This window comes from Amblyomma americanum, chromosome 2 (genome assembly GCF_052857255.1).
Source record: "Amblyomma americanum isolate KBUSLIRL-KWMA chromosome 2, ASM5285725v1, whole genome shotgun sequence".
In the NCBI taxonomy this organism is placed as follows: Eukaryota; Metazoa; Arthropoda; class Arachnida; order Ixodida; family Ixodidae; genus Amblyomma; species Amblyomma americanum.
Window position 1 is genome coordinate 205,215,657 of NC_135498.1, and position 19,118 is coordinate 205,234,774.

The 19,118-nt window shown below is 45.3% G+C and overlaps 1 protein-coding gene across 1 annotated transcript in view; it reads right to left on the minus strand.

Annotated features, from left to right (window-relative positions):
- LOC144122111 (histone-lysine N-methyltransferase PRDM7-like) overlaps positions 1–19,118 on the minus strand; it is a 253,642-nt gene that overhangs the window by 204,381 nt on the left and 30,143 nt on the right. The window contains exons 2-3 of the mRNA XM_077655632.1: positions 7,751–7,825; positions 3,199–3,260 (exon numbers count right to left, since the gene is read on the minus strand). Of these exons, the coding sequence (XP_077511758.1) occupies positions 3,199–3,260; positions 7,751–7,825 (137 nt within the window). The remainder of the gene's footprint in view (positions 1–3,198; positions 3,261–7,750; positions 7,826–19,118) is intronic.

The following is a 19,118-nucleotide window of genomic DNA, read 5'->3' on the forward strand; positions in this document are numbered from 1 at the left end:
TCTCTTTACGGGCGTTCCATGCCGCCAGCCCCTTCGCGGCATCCTACTTCTTCCACTGCGCGCAAATCCCTTGCCCGCCATCCGCTTATGCGGTAACCTTAACGCGAGGTGGGTGCTTGCATGACACCTTGCGATAATTAGTGCTTTTGACGCCGCTCTTTGCCGTGCTCCTTTCGCCGTGCTCCTCCCCCTGTCATCACCCTCCTCCTCTCACATATTTCTTTAATCCCTCTACCTTGCGCAGCCCCGTTGCGGTGTTCCTTTCTTAGAGGAGACAGTTATAGGGCTGCGCTTTCCCTTTAATTTCACCCCCCTCCCTATCCCCCCCCCCAACCGACCTTCCCCCATTCAGAGAATCTCAATCATTCAAAGCTTTTCGTTACTTTTGCTTTATTGAGGGCCTTTAACGGGCATAAAGGCACTGGAAAGGGAAAAGTACCGCAACCATCGTCGGAGCCGCCGACCCGCCGCGATATTTGGTCCAGCGCCGCTGAAATGACGGCCGCGCGCTGTGCATTTTACACACAATGAATTAGGTTCTGTGAATTGTGCGTGCTTTTACAGCACTGAATGAAGCAATATACCATTGTGAATTTGTTAGTTAGGCGAAAAAAGACTAGTTATTAAGGCGGTAGTCTTTCTAGGCTCGTGGAACGAAAATCTGACCGCGGCTGTGTGACCGTTTGTGTCACTCGTACATTAGAAGGCATATAAGGAGCGAAATTGGACCTTGACCGATATGGGCCAAAACGAATGTGCAAAATAATTTCCCTACAGCGAACACTATGATAACCTCTAAATTTAGCCTGGGCCACTCCAAAGTTTGGCCCCCACCCCCCCCCCCCCCCAAAAAAAAATGTGACTTCGGCCGAAATGGAACAAAATCGATGTCAACCTACTTCGACTGCGGAAAACGCAACGGTGACTTCCAAATTTGGCCTGGGCCGCTTAAAAGAATCACGACCGGCGCATAGGAGGGCACGAATGCTGCACCAAAAAGCGCAGCACCCAGGCATTCTTCGATGTCTTTATGGAGGCATCAAATGCACAAGCGTCAGTACGCGACTGGAAATACTGTGCACGCTTATCTCGGCCCACAAGAGCAAGTGCTACGTAAGGCTCCGGACGATCTGTGTGTTGGAGGCCGCGAGAAAGAAGCGAGCGGACCATTTCTGGCGAGGAATGACCACGTGACCGCAGAGAACGAATCGGGAGCGCGCGCGCTGGCGCGGTGGCACGGCGGCAAGAGAAAACGAATGGGGTACTTTTCCCGTTCCAGTCATTTTAACGGGCAGTGCTCCCTAGCGCCCCCATATTGAAGCAACTCAGTAGCCCTCTCCACGGCACTTCGTGTCGTTGAGGTTTTTGTTCAGTGTGGACAGGGGGCGACATCTACACGTTAATACAGGAGTTCACGCTAGAAATAGTGGATGAGTACAAGTATCTTGGGGTGTGGATAAATAACGGCGCTGAGTATCTGACAGAGCATGAAAAATATGTAATAATTAAAGCTAGTAGGAATGCAGCAGTCATGAAAAATAGGGCACTGTGGAATTACAATAAGAATGAAGTGGTAGGTGGGATCTGGAAAGGGGTGATCGTTCCTAGCCTCACTTTCGGTAATGCGGTCCTGTGCAAGCGACCAGATGTTCAAGCAAGGTTAGAAATTAAACAACATGGCGTAGGGAGGCTAGCGTTGGGAGCACATGGCAATACACCGAATCAAGGGGTACAAGGTGATATGGGATGGGCGTCGTTCGAGAGCAGAGAAGCTAGCAGTAAGATAGCATTTGAGGAGCGATTGAGAAAAATGGCGGAAAAGCAGTGGGCTAGGAAAGTTTTTAGATACCTGTATATAAGGAATGTTGATACGAAGTGGAGAAAGCGAACTAGAAAATTGACAATAAAATATCTGGACAGCAGTAAGGGGGCAAATCAGCAATTATAAGTTAAGTAAAAGGTTAAAAGAAATAGAGAGAGCTCTGTGGAAAACAGGGATGCTGACCAAATCAGCACTGGGAACATACAGGACTTTTAAGCAACAAATTGCCTAAGAAAATATCTATGATAACTGTACGGGAAGCTCTTTGTTGTTTGAGGCCAGGACGGGAGTTTTGCGGACTAAGACATATAGAGCCAGGTAACATGAGATACACACCTTGTGCGTTGCGTGCGGAGAGGAGGAGGAAACGGCTGAACACTTGATACTTTTCTGTAAAGGGCTTCACCCTACAGTGCAAAACAGCGGGGCTGATTTATCCAAGACATTGGGGTTTAAGGACAGTGAGGGGAAAGTAGATTTTAAGCGGGTAGAAGTAACCAAGCGAAGGTTATCTTATTGGTGGCTAAAATCAAGAGAAATCAAGAGAAGAGTAAAATTTGATAAGTCATGGCTAGGTGGCTTGAGCCACCGCCCGATTTAAAGGGTTCAGCCGTATCCATCCATCCATCCATCCATCCATCCATCCATCCATCCATCCATCCATCCATCCATCCATCCATCCATCCATCCATCCATCCATCCATCCATCCATCCATCCATCCATCCATCCATCCATCCATCCATCCATCCATCCATCCATCCATCCATCCATCCATCCATCCATCCATCCATCCATCCATCCATCCATCCATCCATCCATCCATCCATCCATCCATCCATCCATCCATCCATCCATCCATCCATCCATCCATCCATCCATCCATCCATCCATCCATCCATCCATCCATCCATCCATCCATCCATCCATCCATCCATCCATCCATCCATCCATCCATCCATCCATCCATCCATCCATCCATCCATCCATCCATCCATCCATCCATCCATCCATCCATCCATCCATCCATCCATCCATCCATCCATCCATCCATCCATCCATCCATCCATCCATCCATCCATCCATCCATCCATCCATCCATCCATCCATCCATCCATCCATCCATCCATCCATCCATCCATCCATCCATCCATCCATCCATCCATCCATCCATCCATCCATCCATCCATCCATCCATCCATCCATCCATCCATCCATCCATCCATCCATCCATCCATCCATCCATCCATCCATCCATCCATCCATCCATCCATCCATCCATCCATCCATCCATCCATCCATCCATCCATCCATCCATCCATCCATCCATCCATCCATCCAGCAAAGATATGCAAATAATACGTGAAAAGCCCCTTACCACACTTTCAGCGGGACCGCGTCCAAGTTCCATGTCAAGGATCTCTGCTTCCACGGACGACACTGTGAATCAAGCAAGTCAAGTGGGAGCATTTTTTTTTTGCAGGAGGGCATGAAGGCAAGTCCAAATAAAAGAAAGGTTTCACGCTTGTATGTCGTGCTTTCTTGAGTAATTATTTAAAACGATAAGCAGGCTAATGAAGGTTGAATGACGGAAATGTTAATCACCTCTTAACGACGTAATATGTGACATTCAGCAAGGAGCTACTATACCGGTGGACTTATTATTCGCCTCCATTCATGCGTTTTGTGCGAACTTTAAAACGAAATTCCGCCTTTTTCAGAAATATAAAGCACTTACAGTCACATCGTTACATCGCCAAAGCCTTAAGACGATATAGACTTCATCATGAAGTGGCCTGGTCAGCGGCACACGAGAGAAACGCTCGCGCATTTTTTCCTATAAAGTTACTGTCACAACCGTTCAGCATTTTGCTACTAGCAGAACTGCTGCAGAAATTTTGTTTTGAGACAAAAGAGGCCACAGATCGAAGAGCGACCATCTTAAAGCTGGTTATTTTGGTTTTTGCAATTATATTCTACATATTAGATTCTCGCCACGCACGCGACCATTAGGCACCAAAACTGCCACCTTATCCGTATACTGCACTGAGAGACTTGCCCAGCAAGAAATTGCTGTGTAATGGTATCATGTGCTTATTACACAACAGAGTACATGCGTCTGCTTATATAATTGCATGTCAGGAATTATTAGTAGCCCGAAAATTCATGTTTCTCGATGCGCTTTTTGGTCACTAGCCTTCGCGTGCAATGCTGCTAGATCTAAAAAAATCTTCCCGTCATAAAAGTGGTTCGAGACAGGTAAAAAGTATAAAACAGGTAAAAGGTAAAAGACGTGGCGAAAATGGCGGGTAAAAACGTTAAATAAGTATAGGCACAAAAAAGATTATCTCCCACTCGCTGAAGTGCGAAAGAAAGTGTGGATCAACCTTACTTCCTCCTATCGGCTGTGCATATTATCCAAAGTAACTTGCGGGCGACGCAATACTGATGTCCTTCTGCCAGACCTGAGCGCTATCTGACATTTTGCATGACGGACAAATAAAAGCCGTAGAAAAAAATAAATAAAAATCCATAAATTTCCTCTTGGATAAAGGTAGTTCTGGCGATTTTATGAAGGTGACCTCATAAAAGGTACAATGAAAATATTTTTGTGCACCGCAAATAACTGAAAAAATGACCAACGTTAAACTGTAATAGCACATCACAAATGACAGCTAAAAAGGCTGGCGTCTTTTGAGCGATCCCTTAGTGGTGTTCAATCCACAGATAACATTTGAGCCGTGCTAAACAGATGACAGTACATCTAAACCGTGCACACTGAGGTCACAAGATCAGGGACATTAAAGGTTGTTTGCGCTGATGGAAAATGCGCTGCGGCTGTAAAATGTGACTCTACTGTTGAGGAGATAAAACTGAAACTAGAACATTTGGATTTCATGAACGAAGCGCGGAAAGGGTACAGAGTTGTCCCTTAAACGAACAGACAGCGAGCGAGTTACGATTCATGGTAAAAACAGCGCGGATAAAGCAGGACGAAACGAAAAAGACAGCACGAGACGCAACGCTGTGTCTTTTTCCATGAAAGGTACGACTGCGCGAACAGCCAAGGGTACGAGACAAACAAAAACGACACGACAGGCGCAGATTTCCATCCCCTTGTTCATGAACGCAAGCAAATTCTACATAACCGAGGAATAAAAAACAGCTGCAAGTATTCATCTGTGGTGTCGTTTCTGTTTCTATGTCTTCTTTCCTTGTCCTATTTGCGCAGTCATACAGTTTACCTTATACAGAAGTTAACCCTCAAGCCCGCAAGCCTGCATGTTCAACGATTTTTTATTATTTGTTTTTTTTTCGCCCTGTTTGTACCACGGTTCTCGCCTCATATGCGCAGCTCAAGAAACCGCTGATCACATATGGAATTGAATTTGAATCCTTCAGCCCCAATTAATTCCAACAGAATGGAGTTTACTCAAGAGCTCGATGATACATGACCATCAGACCGCTCAGCACAACTGTTGAGATGAAGGAAATCGGGCTTCCGGCCCAATAGAGGAGCACTCCTCTTTCTTAAGAAATGAGAACCCGGTAAAAACACGTACCTGTAGTTTCCGAAGTGAGTTATTTTTCTTAGAAGGAAATATCACCTGACTTGGATTAAAGAAATTAGTTTGTTGCGTACGGGGAAGCACGACCATTCAGAAAATGAAATATCTAAGAACTTTGTGAATATATATTTAAGATATTAACAGCTTATAAAACTGATGTTTTTTTATCTGAAGAAACAATTCACTCCTACCTTAAATTTATTTGTGCCGTAGAACATGCCAAAAAGTTTCTAGAACATTTGTTGCCACGGCGTGGATTTTTCTCGCGAAGAAGCAACACCGGCCATCAAGGGCGAAAATTAGATCTATTTAGTGACTCGCATACTGCTGTGCTCTGTGCTACTTTGACGAGCTGCCTTTCCCATAATGCGGAAACTTGTGACGCAGTTGTTTAAATGCAAATGCGGCGCTTGAATTTTGCACACATGGGCCCTTGCTGATTTTTGCATCGAGGCATATTCCAGCGCTGCCGTTTCTCAGTGAATGGCCGCTGATATACGCTGAGCGGCCCTCAGCACTGGAACTCTGGGGAAGAGGCCTCACCAGTCTCCGCAAACTTCTCTCCAACTTTTTCAATAATTGTTTCGACCAACGACACTTGAAAGAAATCCTGTAAAATGCCATCAGTTTACCAAGAAATTCAGCACAACCCATACATAAGAGACTTGTGGCAATAACTCCTCGCGAAGCACATCTCGGATTTTAATTTCCTTCGTTTCATGCGCCTTGCGCTGTCCAATTGGCGCAGCACTATCGCTTGCGCTCGTTGGTGTTCCACCTCGATTGTTATGCAATATTGCGGCCGTGACATCTACCCTATCGGAAGAGTGTACTTTTTCATCCAAACCCCTTTTCGTCTTCATGTCAGCGCCAGTGGCAATATTGCCGCTAGGAATTCGCTCTCAACTGCTCCCGTTGTCATGTTTGCAGCATCAGCAGCGTCTGTCTTGTGATAAGCATCGCAGTGCGAATTTATGGCGCTATTACAGTAGCTTTCGCTCTCTAATCCGCGCGGTACACTTTTTGTTAAAAGTCTTCGGGTCTATCAAGAACCGTAATGAAATTGCCTGTTAGAGAATACAACGTTTTTTCTTGATGTTTAATGGTAATTCAGTTAATGTTAATTCCATTATAACCTGTGGATGCAAAAATGCGACATGCCGTTTCGAACGGAGTTTAGCCTGGGATGTTACAACTGTTTCAGTTGCGGCTATAATTGATTTGGACTCAGCATTTCTGACGCAATGGGCTATCTAGCGTTCATGGCAGAAATTGTTTCTCGTCAGCAGAATGGGTATTTATTGCTAGCTGACGCTCAGAAACTCGGCATATATTCATAAAGTATCAACGGTTGCAAGCACACTGAGGCTTTTTGCTCCTTTTTTCATTTTGTGTGCGTCAGTGATTGCTGCAGTCATTTTAGCTCAAAATCACCATGCCAAACAAACTGCTGCAATGGGAGCACAATCAGTTTTGGTGTGTTCTAACTGTAGCTGCGTTATCGACAGTAGTTTGCGAGGCTGCAGGTATGTATGCGGCCACCGCTGGGAAAAAAGCTCAATGTTTAAGTACCCGATATGTTGTCCAAACTGGCTCGCACAAAAACAAAGGTCCAGGCACTGGTACTCCCGAGAAACCGCTATATGTGGGCACGTGACCTTGTTAAAAATGGTCAAAAATAATGCCATTTGGGACAGCAATGAACTTCTTTTTTTGCCGGAACTTTCGAATACACTACACTACGGGCTAAGTTGGATAACTTTGTACGGACAAATTCTGACCCGTACGAAGCAATATATATGTCTATGTAAAAACATAGTGAAAACATTTAAATAAAGTTTGCAATAATGAGCATTTGGATTTAACATGCACTCAGATTCACTTCCAAAGAACTAGTAGAGAACCGGAGCATTTATTTTCTTTACGACAGTTTTACAACGCCGTCATTGAGATAAAATTCTTTTTTTCTTGACAAATTATCCTAATCCCACACTTTCACGCAACCATTTTTGCTGCCAGATTACTATAATTGACGACAGAGCTTGATCAGCACGTTTATTTTATTACTGCTTACAGCTTCCATGCACTATTGCCTTTGACTCTGGAGCAGAGAACGAAACATCCACACCTTGCGGTTTTTCCAGGCTTCGCAGTTCTCACAAATAAAGAGAATTCAAATTTGCAGGTGATGTTATCCTTCCCCAGGTAAACTAAATAGAACTAAATAGGGCACTTTTGAAACTGGTACCCTCATTGAGCGTTATGTTTACTGCTAGAAGGCGCTATGTTTGCAAGCAACACAGGCAGGATAGCACAGCATTGCAAAGATTGCATTATCAACAAATTAAAATGAATACTCACGAGCACCACGCTCTCCTTCTTTGCTGACAGACCTCTTCGCTGATTTCATGAACTTCAGAACTTGTGGCTTCAGACCTAGACCACGAATGACAGCATACAGTTAACGTTTGCATCTATCTTACGCTCATGGCTAGTGACTTAAGCCGCTATATTGCACTTTCTTTGCTAATGTTACTGTTGTAGCTTATTGGTCATAATATTTGTGCACTATGAATAAAAAGCACATTAAGAGTTTCCATTGTGGAATGCTGTACTGGGGCCTCTGGAAGTAAATAAAATGAGGTGTCAGATGGTAGTAGCGACAAAATAGTATTTCCAGACAATTGTGATCGGAATGTAATGCAGCAACGGAAATGCAATGCCGGATGATGCACAGTAAGAAATAGCAACAGACTAAATATATTCTAAAAACAAGCGATGTGGTTTGATATCCTGTGTTATTGCTCTTCTCTTCTTTCGTACATTTACCATGCCACTTTGCTTGCACCAAACCTATTGCTCGCAGTATGTACGATGTGAATTTCAAAATAAGGTTGACAAAAGAAATTATGAGCTGCAACATCGCAAAAATAAAAGCAACGACCATGAATAAAACCAACAGGACAGCGCTCGTCCTGTCATCAGTGTTTTTTCTTCTCGTGTCCCTGTCTGTTCCGCGCTGGTCTTTTCGAATCATGTTACACCAACTCGCCCAAACGGCAATTTTGATTCAATTCCCATAAGGACGAAAAAAAAGAGATGCGCTAGAAAAATAGAAATGATAAAAGCACTTTGTGCTCACATGTAAAGTGAAGATATTAGAAGAATTATTATCGAACAATTCAGCTTCGGGTAGGTTAGATTACTCAAATATAAAAGGTTGAGACGAGCCCTTGAATAAACCTAGAGATAAACAAAATATAATGTGAACAGGTATGTCGTCCCAAACTTTAAATGATCTGTATAAAGATCTGACGTACCATAAGTGGTGCGGAAGTTATAGTGAAATTAGTTACTAGTAAGGACAACCAGGCAAATTTTAATTTATTCGGAACATTGTAGCTGTAAGAATTAAAATTAATGATGCGTACGACTTGGTTTGCAATTGTAGCGGTGCGAGGCGCGCAAGCATTTATTAAGTTAGGACTGTGAATAAAAACGTAGCATATAGCAATGTTAGTGAATTCAGGGAGAAAAAAGGACACTGCAGCGCATTTTTTATTTCACAACGAATTCTTCAGGTTGTGCGAAATCGGATGGGCAGGCCTGTTACCATGAGATTAATATTAAGACGCTCATCATTTGGCTTCTTCAAAGGCCAACATCCCGGTACGGACGACGTCGCTATTACGCAGCGATTTCTCACAGCGGACATAGCACGCCTTATATGAGCAGCCTGACACCTTTATGACTGAGGAAATGATCAGTAGATTGCAAATTCTCGAAAATATAGTAAGCATGGCAGGTTAATATCAGAATATATTACACCGGGTCATAAGAATTGCCGCAGGTACCATAAAGATACTGCAGTCAAGAAGCATTGCTAGGAACACTGCTAGAGGCGCTGCATTTCATTCTGCATCAAGGACAGGCCGATTGCAATTATGCCTGGAACTAGCAGTGAAGAGCGACGCGTTTCATCAACTCAAGTGGATAGTGCGATTTAAGCGTTGGTGATTTCATAGGAATAGAGTTTTGATGTGACGTAACGCCTACGCCAACTTTTTAAAACCCAGCCCACGCGAGCTTTTGCTCCTTTGCAAAATGGCAAGCCCTAACGTTGAGAAATCAGTGAACTGATAACCGTGACGTAGAAATATCGTAGGGACAACCATATACATGTCTATGTAAAAATCGCCGCGAAATCGCACAGACCTGAGCTGCAGGGAGAAAAGAACGGCCATCTCGAAACTGCCGCTACGTCTGGGGAAAGACTTCTTCAAATGACTCTTCAAAATCGCGTCATTCAATGTATAGACTAAAAAAATGCATTCCCTGCGAAGATGGGTTTTACGTGTGTGATAAATTTTGTTTCATGTATAATTTTTGGTTTTAAACATTGAGCTCGCCGGTCTTTTCGCGTGCTTTATTTATTTGGGTCCTGATAGCAGTGGGGAAAAAAGGGTTCGAGTGAACTGCAAATTGGGTGTGTTGGTACAATGACAGCATTGATTTAAGAGGAACGCAAGGTAGTGGAGGCATGAAGAAGAGAACACACAACACACCGTTGACTGGCAACCTATTATTTATGTAGAAAACTGAAATTAAATTAATCAAGCTACTGCTCACTGCGATTACCCATGCCGGCTTGAAGAGACCAGAAAGGAAAATAAACAAGGAAAAATTATCATGTAGCATGCCTGAGAAGTGCAAGCTCGCTCTTACGCAGCGTAACTGATCAGAGACTAATCCAATCGTCTTAATACCGCAATGTAAAATGCTACCACGATTTCAATATTTAACTGGTCTTCTTTCACCCCCTCCTTTATCCCTTCCCTTACGGCGCGGTTCAGGTGTCCAAAGATATATGAGACAGATACTGCGCCATTTCCTTTCCCCAAAAACCAATTATTATTATTATTAACTGGTCTTGGTGCTTGTAAACCACAAGCGCGTCTCGAGATCACCCACGTTCCACCGTGCACAGCCGAATGCGAATGAGCCGCTCCTTGTGAAGGCAGCTTGAGTTCAGTCAAGCTACGGCCAGTTTGGCCTCCGTAAAGCTTGTTGCAAGCGGAATTTTCTGTCCAGCACCAACATTCTACAAACATAATACGAGGCATACCATATGCATGTTCTAAAATGTTTAAACGCACGCAACTGGGCCACTTACTGAGAGCTTTCGAAATGGATTTTCCATAGCTTTTAACAAGAGCAATGACAGAGGAGGCAGATCCACAAAACTACGACCGGCACTAATACCTTTTGCTTGGTAAAGTGCTCACAAAGGCAGTACCAATGAAGAAATAGGGCGAATACTAAATGCGTTCAAGAACCAACAGATACAAGGGTACGAAACATTTCTACCGCTAAGCATACCGATTTATGTTGTTAACAATGGAATACTGATTGGCATTCACGGCATTAGCCACCTTCCGGCGTCTTCCAGTGGCAATGGTTGCGCTTTCTCGGCTCTTTTCATAGCAGACAGCCGGTTTCGCTGTTTCGCAGTGGCACACGCTTTGCCAGCCGTTGCTATGGCGACCAGGAGATTATCACTTTCTCAAGCTCTCTGCTGCCGCCGGGCCAAGCTTTCCTCTTTCCACAGCGTAACGCGTGATGTTCCGTAGTTTGAGATTAACTGCGCTGTTGTAACGCCCAGTGTTTGGCGTTTTGACTAAGCTGTTAGATCTTTCGCCACAGAATGCAAGGAAGAACACAAACTAGCCCCGCTAGCCATTCTAGTTCAAGGGTAAAATTTGAGGCCTATCACTCGGCACTTGACTGTGAAAAAAAAGCACGTCCCTAGCCCTTGAGGAACCTGAGCGCTCTATAAGCTAGGAACATGACTACTGTATAAGCATGATCACTATAATTGGTTTTTTGGGGAAAGGAAATGGCGCAGTATCTGCCTCATATATCGTTGGACACCTGAACCGCGCCGTAAGGGAAGGGATAAGAGAGGGATTAAAAGAAGAAAGGAAGAATTAGATGCCGTAGTGGAGGGCTCCGGAATAATTTCGACCACCTGGGGATCTTCAACGTGCACTGACATCGCACAGCACACGGGCGCCTTAGCGTTTTTCCTCCATAAAAACGCAGCCGCCGCGGTCGGGTTCGAACCCGGGAACTCCGGATCAGTAGTCGAGCGCCCTAACCACTGAGCCACAGCGGCGGGTCTGCATGATCACTAAATGCAAAATTTATACGTTTCGACTACTTACGTGCACTGGAAGGCTTTCGTGCCTGCATGCTTTTCGAAAGCGTATTTTCGCACGATGTAGCCAAAATTAGTTGAGCCACAGAGGCGAGGGTAATCCTGTCTTCGAGATTCTAAAAATCGATATGGCTGCTACTAATGACGCGCTACAAATTTCTAATTTCAACCAGTTGCCTAGCTGTGATTGGATAAAGTTTATATTTAGAAATTAGTTAACCAATAAGGTAACTAGTTAAATTATTAACCTATTTTAAGATGTCCACCGGCACTGGTGTAATTCTACTACAGAAGCAATCTTCATAACTCAAAAAGCCCAAGTTTAAAAATTAGCGATAAGCTTTCCTGAAACACCTTGTATACTAAAGAACAATGGGTCGTGGATACTACACTGAGGCATCCCACAGTTTGTTTTCCTAATTTCCGAGATGAGACGATTTGTAAGTACAGTTTGTTGGCGATACTGTGGATTGATTCCCACTAAACTCAGGCATATCCTCTACACCCATAAATTTCTACTTTCCTTGGTAACATAGCGTGATTTCTGCAGTCAAAGGCCTTCGAGAAGTCAGATATAGTCTCGGACTAGAAGACGACGAAGCAGGAAGGAGCGCTAGTACTCGTGCGAGGCCGTCCGAGGCAAAAGTCTGAATTTTTGGTTAAGAGAACAAAGGGTGCAATCGCGAACAATTGGTGGAATTCTGAGTGCACGCGTGCATATAGACGACGGAAAGCAGCTTGGAAGAAACTTCTCATCAATCAATGCCCAAAAAATTGGCTGGATTATAAGTATGTTGCAGCAACATTTAAGCGCACTGTCGCCCGTGCAAAGGAGGAGTATAATACAAATCATTATGATTTCCTTTCACAATCAGGAAATAAACGAGCCTTGTTTAGTTTCATGAGGCGCAACAAGGTGATTCCTCCGACTGCCAATATTGAATCCCTCGTTCAGTCCCCTGCTGACATCGCAAAGGCCTTAGAAGATATTGCGTGTGGCCTAGAGCGTCGCTTTACATCTGCTTTACCTTCTACTATATTCACATGCACCTCAAGTGATTTCACTGAGGTCTCTATGCCTGAGCTGTCGCAAATTGTTCTGCGCTTATCCCCAGCGGCTCCTGGCCCCGATAAGGTCACTTCATCTATGATCAAAATTTTGTTCAATGAATCTCCTGCAGACCTGTTGGCTCTAATTAACCATTCTATTAAAGGTCCTTGGATACCGCATGAGTGGCGTCTTGCTGAAATAGTTCCATTGCTTAAAAAACAAGGGGAGGGCTTAACTTTAGACAATATACGCCCTATTTCGTTAACATCTAACCTAGTGAAATTGGTGGAAAGGGTCCTTCTCGGCCGTGTCATGTCATTCATTTCAGAAAATGCTGTATTGAATCCATGTCAAATTGGTTTCAGGCCGAGTTGTTCAATTTGGTGTGCTCATACTGATCTTGAGAGTCGTATTAAATTAGCTCGCAATAGAAAACAGTTTGCTGCGCTTGTCACCTTGGATATCAGTAAAGCATACGACAGCGTGGAGCACTCGACTCTATTACTAAGATTACAGGAACTCAACTTCCCAAGCTATTTTGTAGCCTGGATTTCTGTTTTTTTAGAAAATAGAGAATTTTACTGCTGCCAAAATGGTATTTCCTCAAGGAGATTTCCACAGACAAGAGGTGTTCCGCAAGGATCAGTTCTCTCCCCTGTTCTTTTTAACATTTTTCTAAGCTCAATTCCATGCATTCAAAATGTGAAAACTTATGTGTACCCCGACGATATTGCATTTTTTGCATCAGCAGGTGACATTCACACTCTTTATCGAACCCTGCAAAATTACCTCAATGTTCTTGACAACTGGCTAGGAAGAATTCATCTGTCCCTTAATGTGAAGAAATGCGCATTGTTAGTATTTCCAGTTTCTGTTCCTGTAAACATCTGCCTGGTCTATAGAAATAACATAATACCTCAAGTTCAGACGGTGAAGTATCTCGGTGTAATATACGACTCTACTCTCTCCTGGCAGCCACACATTGAGCAAGTTTCTGCAAAAGGAGTTCGGGCCATTGGCATCCTGCGCAGGCTTTGTAGTGCTAGGTCAGGCATGAGAAGGCATACGCTTCTGATGATTTATAAAATGTACGTCCGCCCAATTTTGGAGTTCGGGTGTGTTTTATTCTCAGGAGCTCCTGCCTATAAACTTCGCCCTCTTGTGCTTTTGGAGCGTGAGGCGTTGCGCCTTTGTCTGGGGCTTCCAAAATATGTCGCCAATGCTGTTCTGGACCTTGAGGCGCGAATGCCTTCGTTATCAGCTAGGTTTCGCCTTTTAACAGTTCAAACATTTTTAAAATTGTGCGACTCCCCTCTTCACGCTTCCAGTATAATATTTCTTAGTCAACCTTCCGCCTTTTTTAGTGCTGCCTGGTCTCGATTTCATACCCGGCAGATATGTTACGTGCAGTCCCTCCTTGATCGCATAAATATCCATTTCACTGATGTCCGCCAAATATATAACAACTCCTCATCTGTCCAGATTGAATTCGATGACATTTTCCCATCGAATGCAAAGCTGCAGCCCTTCCCGCTTCTTCAGGGTCTATTGCTGGACCACCTAAGGTCCTTTCCCTCTCATGTTCTTATTGCTACCGATGCCTCGCAGGATCGCGAAAAGGCAGGTGTGGGAATTTTTTCACCTTCACTGGATTGGTCTTTTTCTCTCCGTCTTCCTGACTTCACTCCAATTTTTCTGGCTGAATTATTAGCAGTAATCTTAGCCTTACGAAAATTAGAATCTACCGTTTCCCAGGTCGTGGTTATGACAGACTCTCTGTCCATTTGCTCTTCCTTATCCTCGCCCACTGACTCTCGGCCATTACGCCTCTTTAAGTTCCTGATTCCGCTGCATCTAAATTCGGTAAGGTTGCTTTGGGTACCAGGTCACATGGGCTTTCACTTAAATGAGGTTGCAGATTCCTTAGCAAGAGCCTCTCTCAGCGGCCCAATTGTTGCTGTCCTACCATCGTGTGCATATACAGCTGCGGTGAGGTTTCGCAGCTACACAATATTTCAGGAATTTGCTGCCTCGGCTCTTACATCGTCTCCCGAATACCAGCATCTTCTGCATCCTTGGAGTAGCAAAGACTGGCGCTCACGCAGACTAGAGGTCTCTTTCACGCGCTTGCGTTGCCGGGTTCCCCTTCTAAATTTCTACCTTCACAGATCTGGCCTGGCAGCTTCCCCACTGTGCCCTTTTTGTGCCGAACCTGAGACAATAGATCACTTCCTGCTGTTCTGCCGCCGCTTTTCTCATTTGAGGAAGCGTCTTTTGCAAATTCCATTTCATCAACTGGGCTTGCCTGTGTCTTCCGCGGTTGTTCTTTCCATTGGCGCTTCTTTGCTTGGACGAAGCGACAGGAGTGTGCGCTCTGCTGTGCAAAATTTTCTTCAAGAAACGCAGCGACTCCCATTCTAATTTCTTTTTCCTGATCTCTGTCAGTAAGACATTGCAACATTACAGGCACTGTGTACTATTATGCACATTAAGCAATTGTCCCGTCTTCGATCTCCAAGTTAACTGGACCCCTTTCCTTCCCTCTTCCAATCTATCAGACTACATACTATTTCCACTGCTTTTCCCGTCAAAAATTTCCTGTATCCAGTAATTAACCGCCTGTGTCTTGGCCACTCCCCCGTAGTGGGTATGTGCCAGCAACGTCTGAGGCCTTCCTTCCTTCCTTCCTTCCTTCCGTCCGCCGTTAAATAATGCCATAGCCATCTCTCATGTCGTACTGCTTTCATCGGCTTGCTGGCATGTAACATTTGTTGTGAGGTGTGGGGAATGGTGGCCATCCTGGTCCTAGAGCTCGGCGCCCTACGTCCGCCGTGGTTGTCGGCCGTGTGCTCCTGCGCGCCTGACCAGAACCGACCTCGCCGTTTGCCCCAGCCCCGTACGCCGCCCCGACCAGAAGACACGAAGAACACGTGAGCACATAGCTTCATGCCCATGCCGTTGGGTGCATCCATGCACCTCCGCCGTCGGCTGCAGTTGACCTGTGAACCGAAAGCTTCTTGCGCCAGCGCTCATCCGATCTTCACATCCACCGTGGCGGCAAGCCCTTTATCATCCTCGCTTCTCTGTTCGTCCCTTCTGCCAGGCCCATCGTGACGACCTGCGATTTATCGACACTGCCGTTCTTCTAGTTCGCGCGATTGGGACGATCGCTTGGTGGGCCCGGGTCGTGTTACGGACTAGAAGAAGATGAAGGGTGCACTAGCGTGGACGGGAGCGCTAGCGCTCATCAGGCCGTCCGCTATTAATGTCATAGCCATCTGTCATTCACTGTATTCATCGGCTTGTTTCGTTATTTGTTTGCGGTTACTTGCAAATTGAGTTTTGAGCGACAAGTGCTAAATCATTTGATAGACCTTTTCTGAAACGGAACTGATAGTGTGTTAGTATATTATTCTCTTCACATTCAGTCATTCTGTAGTTCATTAGCGTTTTTGAGACCTTTCAAAAACAAATACAAAATCGGTCTGTAATTGGTCAGGCTATGCTTATCGCTGTCTTTAAAAAAAAGATTGCTGCGGTTAAAATACTCCTAAACCTGGTTAGAGAGCGAAGGCTGTGGCGTATCAGGCGACTGGACGCTGCTTGGCGTCTGTAACGTTGAGTGCGTAGCGCACACTAGATAGGCAGTGCGCCCACTGACTGATGTTGCTGAGAGGAAGAAGGAAAAGGAAAGTGAACGGGCCTGCCTACCGGCTCAAGCCGAGCCGCGCTCGCTACCGCGTGCTGAAATTAGGAGGGGTAAAGGATAGGAGAGCAAAGAGTGAAAAACGCGCCGAGCTAATATGCCCCGGGCCGATCCCGGAGGCAATGCAATACCGGGCCTACCCGTGTCAAAGTGCGCCCACCCAGGCAAGTGGCAGTTAAATTAACGGTTGATCGCAAGAGGTTGGTAACCCAATGAATGCTGCGGCCTATTGCTGCAGTGCTGCGCATCTGCCACAACGTGGTCAGTGCTAATGCTTACAAACCACATCTCTCTCTCCCCACCGCCACATACCTCAAAGCGCGATTGAGGCGTCCACTGACCTAGGAAGCCAGTTATGCGTCTTCCCTTCCTCAAAAACAACAGCGCCTATAGAACGTTGCTGTCAACGCCAACGCCAATCGACACAATGAACGCCGAATGCCTATAGCTTCAGTGCCGTGTTTCCGCCACAACGTTGTCAATCCCAACGCATGATGCACACATCTCTCAACACCGCCACGTAGGTAAAGCCCGACTGATGTTTTCACTATACTAGGGGCCCAGTTATGCGCCTTTTCTTTGCTTTCGATGAAAATTGAGGATTGGTTTTAAAAACTGGTTTTGAGGAAAGGAACTGCCGCGGTAACTATCTCACATATATCGGTGGTCACCCGAACCGCACCGTAAGGAAGGGATAAGCGTGTTTCGGCTCAAGGTCGTTCAACGTCATTACCCGGCCTACGCGACGACTCCTTTACCTTGCATAGTGAAGCTTATCGCTTCAAAAGAACTGCTCCTTTGTCTATCGCGTAGCTTTGGGAAACAGCCTATGTGTAAAAGAAAGGTGGTACACGCCCTCAAGAATGGAGCTGGTAATGTCTATGAGGTATTTTACGGGGCCATCTATAAGCCATCCGATTCGCATGGTTTACTGTTGATGAAGGTAATAAACGTGGCGCGAATTTTATCTTTGTTGGTTTTAAAAGTGTGCTTTCACGAAAGAAATATTTCATGTATTTTGGCTATGCGGCTATACGAATTGTGGGAAGTGGTCACCAAGGTGGCGAAGAAATCACTAAAAGAGTTACCCACTGATGAACATGTTGTCAGCGTACCGTTTAATAACAAGTCATCTAGGTTCAGCGGATTTCGACAGTCGCGTCCAAGAACCATGTTAATTGTTCTCCATGCAGCGTTGCTAAATTTCATTACTTCAGTGTTTAAAGGCTACAGATATATTTCTCTTGTCTTAAAAATTAATGTGGATTAGCCAAGCTAATCCAGAATATACAAAGCGAAAGCGAGATCGAGGTCTCCACGGACCCACGGTGCCGATTGTGCGCCTTTCCTTTCGTGAAAATGAATGGTCTTTGCAAAGTTGTCAACGCCAATGAACTCTATGAACGCCGTGGCTCACTTGTTTTGTTTGGTTTTTGAGGAAAGGAAATGGCCCAGTAACCGTCTCACATATCTCTGTGGAATCCCGAACCGTGACGTAAAGGAAGAGATAAAGGAGGGAGAGAAGTAGGAAAGAGAATAATAATAATAATTGGTTTTTGGGGAAAGAAAATGGCGCAGTATCTGCCTCATATATTGGCCGGCACCTGAACTGCGCCCTAAGAGAAGGGATAAAGGAGGGAGTGAAAGAAGAAAGGAAGAGAGAGGTGCCATAGTGGAGGGCTCCGGAATAAATGCGACCACTTGGGGGGTTTTTATGGAGTAGTGACATCGCACAGCACACTGGCTCGGTGCTACTAGTGGCGCATGCGCAGTAGTGACTAGGGAGCGAGAGAGGGAGAGAGAAAGATTACGCATAGCGCGCGGCAGTGGCCACCTGCGCCGCACGTGACGTCACGCGCGGCACCGGTGAAAGATCAGGCGCCGTGCGTGACGTAACTCGTGCTCCGACATACGCCGGCTCGCGCGAACGAACAGGGCAGGACGGCCACCCTGGTCAGTAAATCGTTGGCGCCATCAGCCACGACAGAATCAAGGAAACGGACGTAGAACACGTATTAGTCGAAATCATACCCAAAAAGAAGAGCAAACGCGGCAGCATTTTCATAGTAAACGCGCATAACCCTCCAAAACAAAGGAAAGCAAAATTTAGGGAACTGTTTCAGGGCGCGCGAAAACTAGGAAAGGACGACGCCCTAATAATTTTAGGAGACTTTAATGCTAGGAACGAGATCTGGGGATACAGGACTACCGACGCCAAGGGGAAGACAATCGCGGAGGCGGCCGAAGTTACCGAATGCGAGCTCCTCACAGACCCAGACTCCCTGACTAGAACAGGCAACAGCGTCAATAACGACACGAGCCCCGACCTCACTTTTACTCGCGGCACGGAGCTGGCGCAATAGGAAAACTTAATGGAGAATATAGGTAGCGATCATTAAATCATAAAACGCAAATCTCTTCCGAAAGACTTAAACGTCAATTAGTAACCGCGAAAATTACTGACTGGGACGCCTTCCGAAAGGCATGCGACAAACTAGAAAAAAAGGAGATACAGTCGATCGAGGATTGGACTAAAATGCTAAAAGGAAAACAGAACCATTTCACCAAAGAGGTAGCGAAAACGACCCAAACACCCGAAGTAGACACAAGGTTACTAGGTCTTTCGGAGGCTAGGCGAGGACTCACCAAAAGGTGCAAGTACCAAAAGTACAAGCAACTGAAACGCAAAATTGTGGAGATTATGGGGAAGGCCGAAGAGCATGCCACCCTACTGGCGAGGCAAAATTGGCAGCAA